This window comes from Sinocyclocheilus anshuiensis, unplaced genomic scaffold, assembly GCF_001515605.1.
Source record: "Sinocyclocheilus anshuiensis isolate Anshui unplaced genomic scaffold, SAMN03320099.WGS_v1.1 scaffold690, whole genome shotgun sequence".
NCBI lineage: Eukaryota > Metazoa > Chordata > Actinopteri > Cypriniformes > Cyprinidae > Sinocyclocheilus > Sinocyclocheilus anshuiensis.
Genome location: NW_015547715.1, coordinates 791,761 through 804,072, shown reverse-complemented (window position 1 = coordinate 804,072; position 12,312 = coordinate 791,761). Strand labels below are relative to the sequence as shown.

At 41.1% G+C, this 12,312-nt stretch overlaps 1 protein-coding gene across 1 annotated transcript in view; it reads right to left on the bottom strand.

Moving 5' to 3' along the window:
- Positions 1–12,312, bottom strand: part of LOC107704161 (tetratricopeptide repeat protein 28-like) — a 289,547-nt gene that overhangs the window by 54,571 nt on the left and 222,664 nt on the right. Inside the window, 1 exon segment of the mRNA XM_016507027.1 lies at positions 5,887–6,394. Coding sequence (XP_016362513.1) covers positions 5,887–6,394 — 508 coding nt within the window.

Genomic DNA, 12,312 nt, shown 5'->3' with positions numbered 1-12,312 from the left:
CTGAACCCACAAACATACTGCTAAAGTCATATGCACACTCTCGAATGCTCGTCTTCTGACGCTTCTAACCGCGGTGTGAATTGTGTGTTTATGACCTGCGGCTCTCGCTGAGAAGAATAAAGCCTCTGGTTACTGTCCACTCAGCACTATCACAACAGAGATCAAATTCACGCCACTCAGGGCTTAAATATCGCAACAACAACCAAACTCAAAACCTGTTTTAATAAAATATGAGTCGAGATGGAGCATTAAAGTGATACTCCTGAGCGGGAAAGGTGGTGTTTTCTGGGCTTGGAGCAGAAGGAAATGTGTTTCAGGTGTGCTAGAGGGACAGACCTTTGAGCTTCAATGAAATATGATGAAATTATTGATACTTATTGAAAAGTAATAGTACTTTCATAGTCAATACTAAAATAGAAGGAAAAAAAACAGTGATACCAATCTTTCTACAGGATTGTTGGTACGGACTACTGTCACTACAAACTGAAAAATAAAGTGAAAGTGACGTGACATGTGGCCAAGTATGGTGACCCCACTCCCCCCACCTACAATCCCTGCTGGTACGAGACTCGAACCCATAACCTTTGTGTTATGAGTCCAACTCTCTAACCATTAGGCCACGACTTCCCCATATGTGCATAATGTGCGCATATTGTAAAAATTATGGATTTTTCACAAAATTAGGCTTTTTAATGTATGACTGCCCACCGTTTTAATAGCCTTGATTCTGTATTTTTCCAGTTAACTTTCTCCAGATTTTCAGAAAATTGGTCAAATTACCTAAAAACATTACAAACTTTTATTACACGCCAAAAATATTTGCAAATAAATTCTGTCATGATGGAATTATAACCATGCATTGTAAAAATTATGGAAATGTATGGACAAATCACAAAAATTTGGCTTTTGAATGCACATTTGTTTTAGTAGCCTTGATTGCATATTTTTCAAATTCATTTTCTTCAGAATTTTAGAAAATTTGTCAAATGACTTTACAAATTTATATTAGACTAAAAATATTTGCAAATGATAAAAAATAAAGGCACAAGATGTACTTAAAAACTGTCATGAGAAAATTATAACCATAATGCATGGCAAAAATTATGGAAATTACAGACAAATCATAAAATTAGGCTTTTTAATGCATGACTACTCACTTTTTCAGTAGCCTTGATTATTTAGTTAACCAAATAATTTTGTCCAGAATTTCAGAAAATCTAATAAATCTTTTATTAGATGCCAAAAATATTTGCAAATCATAAAAAGGCAAAGGTACAAGAGTGCACACTTGAATCCTGACATGAGGAAATGATAATCCTGATGCATTGTGAATTACCTAATCTAATAAAACAGTATAATGTAAAATGATTGACTTAAAGTCACTGATTATAAGTATATATTTAAATGTTACATTATTTTAAATATTACATTTATTACAAAATATGAAAGTCTAAATGTTGAAAATAAATATTAAATATTATAAAATAAACAAAAAATAAGTAAATTATTTAAAAAATAAACAAATAAACGAACAGTTGAAAGGTTTATCTTTTACCATTAAAAATCAATTTCTCTATGGAGAAAATGAATGAGAACACGACTGCTGCACTCTGGTATCGACTACATGACTTTTAGGTACATATTATAGATATCAACAGCAGTGGCTAATAAAACATGTTTGTTGAGCCCAATCAGTCTTGGAGTAAACATCTTAAACCTTTAATCAAACATGGCTGCTTTAGATTTAAATATCTGCTGGCTTCTCAGATTTCACCTTTGAGATCACTGAGATCAATTTGTGCACTTCCAGGTCTCTCACCGCGCGAGATTGTTAATTTTATAAGCGCTACTTTCCTCTCAGCCCTTCCAGCTATTAATATTTCAGATCGATCAAATCGAGCCGCTCCCTGTCCTGGATGGCAAGGCCAGCCGGTGATTGAAGGAGTGCTGAGATGTTGGCGGTCCTGCGTTTTCTAAAGCTTAGCATGAGTCTGCAGAGGATGCATTACTCACCACGAGCGCATCTCATCTGTGCAACCTCTCCTATATCATTAGCTCTGAACAATAAACCTGTTCGCAGAGTAACAACCTCAGAGATGCTGGGAGTAATCGAGTAATATTTATATCCCCATTTTAAACGAGCTCACCTGATCGCACGTGCTTCCAATACAAATTTATCACGGCCGTACGCAAAAGGGGAAAGAAATTGATTTCATTTTTTTCCATGAGCACTTCACAGGACATAAATATCACCCTACGGACTTCCTCGTGCTACTAGGCAAATTCATCAATGTATCAAGTTTGCACAAATAGAACAGGTGGCAATTTAAAGACTGCATAATTTGAGGTATCATTTATGTAATTCGGTTTGGGAGTCTATTACACTTTCTTTAGTATAGGTACAATTGAAAGTTTTGAATAATTAAAGGTAAAATACGGGTTTAATCAAAGTGATTTTTATAGATACCTTCAAGTAAGACATTATATTGATTGTAATATCAAACCAGTATTAGAAATTGCAGAGAAAGGAATATTAAAAGTGTTCTTAGCAGTAAGTAAGTCTGAATCATGTAGTAAGATTATTTCAAAATTATATGAAGGATTTCTCCATGCAGTGCCCTATAATGTTAAACTATGTGTTAAAGACAAATGGAGGAGGGAGTGAAATCTGAATATCTCGGATGATGATTGGGGAAAAATCTGTAAGATACAATGGAAATCTACAAGCTCAGCCATATGGAGAGAATTTTGTTGGAAGAATGTTATTAGGTTTTTTATTAAGTCAACACAGATATGATGCAAAGGGAAAGGTGCTAGCTGTTGGAGATTATGTGGGGATTGGGAAGCTAACCAATATCACTTTTGGCGCTTAAAAGAAATTTGGAAGCAGTTTTTGAGGTAACGATTCCTTAAACGATTCCTTAAAAAAAAACAGGAAACTGATGTTAATTTTACTGTCTTTCTACTGTACCGTTAGTACGGAGGACTCCTAGCCTCGTTATGAATGTTATGAAAGATAAAATGGGCTAAACAATCCGTGCATCATGTTGGAGAATTTTGCACTCACATTTTCTTAAAAAATGTACAAATCCAGTACAAAACACCTGCTTTCACTCCTCGAGTGCACTCTACTGTAATCCTGATATTAACAGTCATGTGGCAACATTTTTATTTTGGGAGTTCATCTATTTATTAATCTCAGAGCACCGAGCGTTTCGGATCAGATTGATGGAGCCGCTGTCGGAGGGAGGGAATGTGAGATTGGTGCAATAAAAGTCAGAGTGAGAGATTAGACGGGCTTTGAAACACTTGGTTTCGACGGCTTCAATTTATCCAGTGTACGTCTCGCACACCGATGCTTTAGTGCCGCCGCAGACCCTGCTGCATGAGAAAGGGACACGTTCTAGATCACTGAGTCACCAAGCCACTAAACTGGAAATAGAACGATAAATATTCATTCATGCTGTTGTTTTTAATAACTAGACAAATGCGATGCGCAAAAGCAATCATGACTGTATATTTCAAGCTAATAACATTATGTATTGGCATTAATTTATTTTCTTGGGGAGGCTTTGCATTTTAATTTCTGCCAGCTTTATGTTTAATTAAAGTAATAGTTCACCTAGAAATGAAAAAAAAAAGTCATTATTTATTCAGCAAAAACAACTTAAATTTGTACAGTGTCATTCTATGGAATATTTCCTGCTGAAACCAGTCTAAGTCTTTCCTGATAATCTTAGCTGGTTTAAGCTGGTCTCTCAGCTTGAGCAGCTGGTCTTCAGCTGGTTTTGTTGGTCCAAATGTAGCTGAAAACCAGTCTGACCAGGCTAGAAGACCAGTAAACCAGATCACCCCTGATCGTGATGAGATTGTTTAAAACTTAAATTTGCAGCAAATGATCAGTTAAATTTCAATTTGTTCCTCCAGTAAGGCTTTCATATGACTTGTTATACAGAGCACAAGTTATACTAACTACTTATATAGTCTGTATTGGAGCTCAACAATATAAATCAGTATAAAATCACTAGTCTAAAATCTGATGATCTTAACTGGTTTAAATTGGTCTCTCAGCTTTTGGGCATCTGGTTTAGTTGATCTAAATGTGGCTGAAAAGTGGACAAAACCAGCTTACAGACCAGTCCAAGTGGACCAGAAGACCTGCACTGCAAAAAATGGCTTATCTTACTTAGTATTTTTGTCTTGTTTCTATTAAAATTCTTAAATCAAGATACTTTTACTATATAAGCCAAATGACTTATAAGCCAAGTGACTTAAGATATTTAGTCTTGTTTCCAGGGGGGGAAAAAAACCTAAATTAAGTGCATTTTGCTTAAAACAAGTAAAATTATCTTAAAACAAGAGTATTTTACTTACCCCACTGTGATAATTGTACCTGTTTTAAGCAAAATGCACTTAATTAATTTTTTTTCCCCTGGAAACAAGACTAAATATCTTAAGTCATTTGGCTTATCTAGTAAAAGTATCTTGATTTAAGAATTTTTTTTATATTTTGACTAGAAACAAGACAAAAAAGCTAAGTAAGATAAGCCATTTTTTGCAGTGTGCAAACCAGACCATTACTGATCATAATGGGATGCATCATATTTTAATGTTTAAAATTGAAATTTGCAGCAAATAATTATTAAAGGGGTCCTATTATGCTCTTTTACAAAGTCTTGATTAATGAGCCGTTCGTTGTAGTTCTTGAAAAGGGATTTAAAAAAAATCAAATATCTCCCTTTGGAGTGGACTTTGAGATTTGTAACTTTCTAGATCTTTTTTATGCCCAAACATACACACTACACACTGACTAAAATTAAAAAAGTGAAAAAGCATAATAGGACCCCTTTAAAACTTTGATTTGTTACTCCAGTAAGGCTTTCTTTTGACTTGTTATTCACCACACAAGTTGTACTAAGTAATAGGACTTTGATAGAAGACCAGCAAACCATATCATCACTGATCATTATGGGATGCATATCGTTACTTCCTGTTAAAAATGCCATCTTAAACGAGTTTAAACTGGTTTTCCAATGATCTTAGCTGGTCTTTCAGCTTGGGAATCTGGTTTAGTTGGTCCAACAGTAGCTAAAAAACAGACCAATTAGAACAGACCGATTAGAAGACCAGCAAACCAGATCATTGCTGATCGTGATGGGATACATCATATTTGAATGTTTAAAATTGGAATTTGCAACAAATGATAAGTTCAAATTTCATTTCATTTCATTTGACTTGTTATACAGAAAACAAGTTGTACTAACTACTTTATAGTCCTTGTTTGAAGCTCCATGATATGAATTACTATCCAATCACCAGTCTTAGTTGGTTTGCTGATGATCTTAGCTGTTTAAACTGGCCTCTCAGCTTGGGCAGCTGATTTAGTTGGTCCAAAAGTAGCTGAAGACAAGCTAACAGACCAGGCTAGAAGACCAGCAAACCAAATCATCATTGATCGTGATGATATTTGAACATTTAAAATTGAAATTTGCAACGAATAATCAGTTAAATACTGATTTGTTCCTCCAACAAGGCTTTCATTTGCACACAAGTTGTACTAACTACTAGCTACTGAAGTGTTGACCTTAGCTGGTTTAAGTTGGTCTCTCAGCTTGGGTAGCTGGTTTAGTTGGTCCAAAAGTGGCTGAAAAGTGCCCAAAACCAGCTAACAGACCGACTTTTTTGGCAAAGAGCAGCTTGAACCAATGTTGATATTGTTATTTCCTCTTAGCTTGGGCAGCTGGGTTAGCTGGTCCGAAAGTAGCTGAAAACCAGCTAACAGACCAGTCTGGCCAGGCCAGAAGCCCAGTACACCAGCTTGGGCAGGTTTAAGATGGTTTTTTTTCCAGCTGGCGGTCTTTATGAAGAATGTAACCAAACCCTCACCCAGGTTCGATGAAGCCCTGCCCTCGGCGGCGCGGTCCTTCAGGCCTTCTGCGATGTTGAGCTGTTGTTCGTGGTACTGCTTCGCCCTCTCCAGGTCCTGCATGCAACGGGCAGCATGTCCCAGCCCCGCATACGCCCTCATTTCGATGCTCTTCTCCTCAAGCTCCTGTGCAAGCTCCAGCACGTGCGTGTGGTATGACATGGCCTTGTCGAAGTTGCGGCAGTAGTGGTAAGCGCTTCCCAGGTTGCTGTAGGCACGCGCCTCCTCGCGTTTGTTGCCGAGGCTCTTGGCGATGCACAGGTGCTGTTCGTGGCACTGTACGGCATTGTCGAAGTCGCCCATGGCGATGTAGACGGCTCCCATGTTGCCCAGCTCCCGAGCCTCAGAGAGCTGATCCTTGGACTGTTTGGCCAACAGGACGCACTGCTTGTGGCTGGCCAGGGCGTTGGGATAGTCGCCGATGGCTGTGTACACGTGACCCAAGCTGCTGAGGGCTGAAGACGCCGCCTGTGGAGAGGAATGAGAGAAGATGTATAAACCATTGAATATAAAATGTTATAAAAGAGAAAATGGCAATGCTAAAATCTGATTGTTTGCTGTTGTGCACAAAAAAATGGTTCCTCAAAACACTGCCAGGTTTGAAGAAAATTATTTCAAAATTGACTGATGGTGACGGGATACATCATGTTTGAATGTGTAAATTTGAAATTTGTTGCATAGAATTGTTTACATTTTGATTTGTTCCTCCCATAAGACTTTCATTTGACAAGCTGAAAATACTTTTTGAGGCTCAGCTGTGTCCTTTCCCTTTCAATGTTGTGTCGAAGTTCCAACACTAGGGGTCACACTTGGGAGCCCAGACACCTCTGACATAATTGAGAAAAGGCCAATGAAATTGGTGAGCAAAATTTGCATAGCTGGCTACACCCCGGATATCCGGGTATAAATAGGCCAGCGTGGCATTTGCTCACTCGTTCTATTCTACTTCTGACCCAATGCAGCATCTCTCTGGGAGATGCACCACTGAATTCACCTCTGAATATCCTCGTCGCTGGATCTATGGCACAAGCAGTGGTTTCTCCCTTACCCATACACAGATAAGTGTAGTGAGAGTACCCCGGGTGCTTCAACAGCGATAATTGAGAGCAAATTTCCACTTAAAAGAGCAATTTCTCTAAAAGAGCTTCATGGATGGATTTGTTTGTGTTTACAACATGCTTTTCCATCCATGTCCTTCTGGTTGCAGTTTGTACATCTCACTCTCTGACAGGCACAATCGCTGTGCTCAGTGTTTGGGCCGCACCCATGCTGAAGCAGCTTTTGTGGATGGTTTATGTCCTTCTTGTTAGGACATGGTTATCGGCACATTGTGCTCGTGGCTCGCATTCTTTTTAAAAAGGCCGCGAGTCATCTCAGCTGCTTCCCGTCCTGGCCCTTCTACTTCCGGGTACGAAGCCATGATGATGTGCACTGAAGTAGAGCAAGGAGATGTTGCGGGAGCAGTTCCGCTGGATGCATTCCTACGGAGCTCTCGTTCCTCCAACCGCACATGTTCTCCAGTAGAGTTTCTGAGTGAGTTTAAGAGCCCCCCTCAGAGTGAGTTCGATCACTCATTTGGGGCTCATGATGAGGATGAATTGTCTATCGCACCATCGGAGGGCTTATACTGCTTCTGGACAAGGTGCGTCCGCTCTGCATACCATGGCTGTCCTGCAGGTGTTCAGGCCAGGGTCTGCACAAGGACGGTCCCAACCCAGAGCATGCAGGAACTGTGTTCGGCGACTGACTATGCCCTCCAGGCTATAAAGGTCACGGCGCAGGCTCTGGGGAGGGCGATGTCGACATTAGTGGTCCAGGAGCACCACCTGTGGCTCAACCTGGCAGAGATGTGGGATGCTGAGAAAGTGTGCTTCCTCAATGCCCCCATTTCTCAGGTTGGTCTCTTGGCGACACCGTTGAAGAATTTGCACAGCAATTCTCCACAGTTAAGAAACGGAGGCCTGCCTCGGCGTGGGTCAGGTTCTACCCCTGCACCCCCGAAGAAACAGCCTCCGTCTGTTCATCGCCGGGGACCGCAACAGCCTGGGTCGGCAGTCAAGCCTGAACAGCAACCAGTCACTTGCAGGAAGGTGGCTCCCGCATTTGTCAGTGACTTCTTTGACAGACCTGGTGGACAGGACACCGTGCGCCCCGAAGGACTTATGTCCTCTGCCACTGTAATTTCCGCAGAAACCCTTCCCCGGGTACATTGAATGTAGTTTCACTGAGACTGTTGGCAAGGTGTCTAGATGCTTGGTTAAGCTCCCCAGCCCTTCCCGATGGCTCCTCAGAACCATTCGGCTCAGCTATGCGATTCTGTTTGCCAGGCATCCACCAAAATTCAGTGGCATTCTGTTACCTAAGTGCGAGGTGAGAGTGCTGCTGTTCTACAAGCGGAAGTTGCGTCCCTTCTGGCGAAGGGCGCGATAAAGTCTGTCTCCCCGGTCGAGATGAAGAAGGGGTTTTACAGCCCCTACTTCATTGTACCCAAGAAGGGTGGGGGGCTCAGACCAATCTTAGACCTAAGGGAGTTGAGCCGGGCCCTTTAAAAGCTCCTGTTCAGAAAGCTAACCCTCAAACACATGTTAATATGTGTCGGGTACCAAGATTGGTTCGTGGCAATAGACCTGAAGGACACAAACTTTCATGTCTCGATCCTTCCAAGACTCAGGCCGTTTCTTTGGTCTGCCTTTGAAGGACAGGCATATTAGCACAAAGTTCTTTCCTTCAGGATATCCCTGTCTCCTCGCATCTTCACGAAAGTCGTGGAGACTGCCCTTGACCCTCTTAAGGAAGTGGGCATTCGCATTCTCGACGACTGGCTTATTCTAGCTCACTCGTGAGAGTTGGTTTGCACATACAGGTGGCTTCGACCACCTACCCTGATTGGGACTTCGTGTCAACTGAGAGAACAGCAACTCTCTTTTTTTCGGTGTGGATTGGACTTGGTCACTATGACAGCATGCCTTTTAGAGGACTGTGCTTGGTCTGTGCTGAGCTTCTTAAGAACACTCAAGTACAAGATAGTGATCTTTCAAATACTTTCAGAGGCTCCTGGGGCATATGGCATCCTCAGCCGCACTTACACCATTGGGACTGATGCATATGACACCGCGTCAGCACAGGCTTTATACCCGAGTCCTGAGATGGGCATGGCGCCGAGACTCACACCTCGCCCACCATCTCTTACTGTGGAGCAAGCAGAGCCTCGGGTCTCTGCGTACCACTCACATTCCAGGTGACCTCAATCATGTAGTGGTCTCCCTCTCACAGCAGGTCACTTTCCGGGGAGAGTGGAGGCTTCACACCCAGCTGGTCCAGCTGTTTTGGAGTCGATTAGGTCAGGCGCAAATAGATCTGTTGGCCTGACGAGAATCCACTCATTGCCCCTTGTGGGTTCCCTGACTGAGACCCCATCGGCACGGACACACTGGCGCACAGCTGGCCCAGGCCTATGCGAATATGCGTTTTCCCCAGTGAGCCTCTTTGCATGAACACTGTGCAAAGTCAGGGAGGACATGGAACAACTCTTGTTTGTGCCACATTACTGGCCCAACAAGACTTGGTTCTTGGAGCTCGTGCTGTTGGCATCAGCTCCTCCCTGGCAGATTCCACTGAGGAGAGACCTTCTATCCCAGGAGAAGGGCACAATCTGGCACCCGTGCCCAGATTTCTGGAACCTCCATGTTTGGTCCCTGGATGCGACCAGGAGGAACTCAGAGGTCTTTCACCCGCAGTGTTGAATATCATTGCACAGGCTTGAGCCCCCTCTACGAGGTGGCTATACGACCTGAAATGGCACATTTTCGTGAATTGATGTTCTTCCTATGGGAAGGATCCTCGAAGATGTGGCATCGGTTCTGTGCTATCCTTCCTCCAAGAGGCCCTGGACAGGTGCCCAACTGCATCTACAGTACATTCAAGGTGTACGTGGCCACGACACTGTAGATTGCAGATCGGTGGGAATGCCTCATTCCCTCTTGGAATCTCTCAGTTCTTCAGGCCTTACAGAGAGATCCGTTTGAGCCCCATCAGTCAGTTGGATTTAGTGCTCTCTCTATGAAGATGGCCTTCCTGACTGGGCTTGCTTTTATCAAGAGGGTGGGGGATCTCTAAGCCCTCTCCATTTACGAATCATGCCTAGAATTCGGGCCAGCAGACTCTCACGTTGTCCATACGTAACCAATATGTTTTCATTATATGGGAAAAGAACAGCTTTAACACTCAGGTAAACCTACAGTTAAAACTATTAACAATAATTTTTGGACATTGAAAATGAAGCTGAAATAAAATAAAATATAAATATCAGATGGAAAATTTTGATCAAATTTAAATGAAAATCAGAAATGTTGCTTGGCAAAAAACTGAAAGTAATTTGTAGTACTAAAAAATTACTAAAACTAACGCTAAATAAAAAATAAAAGTTATATATAAATGTATTTAATAAGCTAAAACTAATAAAACAAGATAAAAGCACATAACAAAATTACTGAAACTTAAATTAAAAACCTGAATATATTATATTCAATGAATAATTCAATTTCAAATCAGTTTCATAATTCTTTTAACTCTGGTATAATTACTGATACACATGACCTCTTGTGGCTTACTGCTTTATTTTCTATTAAACAGTGATTAGATAAGCAAACACAGCTCTTATTCTCAAAACATATGGCAAAGTTGTGTGATGTTACTGCATATCCCATTACACAGCCATTGAGAATAGCATGTGGTGCAGAAAGCACTCTGCCATGTAATGTGTTGTCTGCCGAGAATAAAACCCGTGAAGCCTCTCAAGTCAAAATCTTAACAGAGACGCTGATCTCTCGCAAAATCCGTTAAAAATATGCTGAGGCCATGTTGAAATCTCCTTGCGGCAGGCACATGTTGAGCTGGGACTCGAGAGACAAAGACTGTCTCCCAGATTTACATGCTCCATGGGAAGCCCATTAGCAACAACCAACTTCCTTCAAAGTCATCTAAAAGTAATGCAGTCCTTTTTGTCGGTTATCTTGGTGACAGACACAAGTCATGCAAGTATAAAAGCCCGTTCACACCTAGGACGATGATGTTAGTCTAGTCTAGTGCAAGTTATGCAAAAACTCCCATTATAATCACTGATGCTGCAAAATAAATTCTGCATTCTTCTTGTTTCTGCATTTTGTTGTTTATGATGAGAGAATTTGTGAGCACGCACTCAACAAAACTCCGGCGTATGCAAAAACTCCCATTATAATCACTGATGCTGCAAAATAAATTCTGCATTCTTCTTGTTTCTGCATTTTGTTTCTGCACGCACTCAACAAAACTCCGGCGTTTTCAGCACTGGCTAATCTAAATGCCTCAGGTTGGCCATTGCATTCATAAGCTCTACAGAAATGTGTGCAACCTACTGTAAGTGCAGATCTAAATGTAATTCCACAAATTGATAATTTTCATTCATTTTCACATTTCAGTTTAATCACAACAGCCGTATTAGATTTAATTTAAATGTACATGGCAATTTTTGCCCTACATCTTGAATTTGTGAGGCTTTTTTGTTCATTTTGGTGGCATATTTGCCACAAGCCCCCTGTTAAAAGATAAGTTCACCCAAAAATGAAAATTAGCCTGTGTTTTACTCACCCTCAAGCCATCCTAGGTGTATATGACTTTCTTCTTTCAGACGATTCCAATTGGAGTTATATTAAAAAGAAATAAAGTGCACGCATCCGTAATAAAACGTGCCTCACACGGCTCTGGGGGGTGAATGAAGGCCTCCTGTAGCGAATCCATCTGTTTTTTGTAAGAAAAATATCCATATTTCAAATGTAATAAACACTTTTCTCTCACTTCTGCTGACTGTTGTATGTGGAAGCATTCTGGCGGATGACGTAGGATGTATGCGATGCGCAAGTTTCCTTACTTTAGCAAAGGAAAACCAGTCTCCTCTTGGCTTATATCGAAATACCGACATTTTTCTTTACAAATCCTCGTTTTGTGCTTCTAATTCATGACTGGCGTTTTGTTTTGTTCTCTCTCCGCATTCGTCACTAATCACGCAACGCCGACAGTTTGCAGCTGCTATCAGTACCGAAATACCAACCAGAAGAACAATGTGTTGATTCATATACACACACACACACACACACACACACACACAAACCACACTTTCTCAGTCTGCTCAGACACTAGTTCTCTTCCAAAACCCAGTGAGCTGCTCACCTAGACTGCATTTAAAACCACTTTTACCACACAGAAGCTGTTCCAAAAGTTGTGTCTTTTGGCAGAATTCAGAAAATGCATTCTTTGCAGAGAAAGCACTCTAAGAATGCATCGCAATAAAATTGTCTGTTTGGAATAGCATCATAACATGCTACTATTACTATTACTTCTATAGCATATTA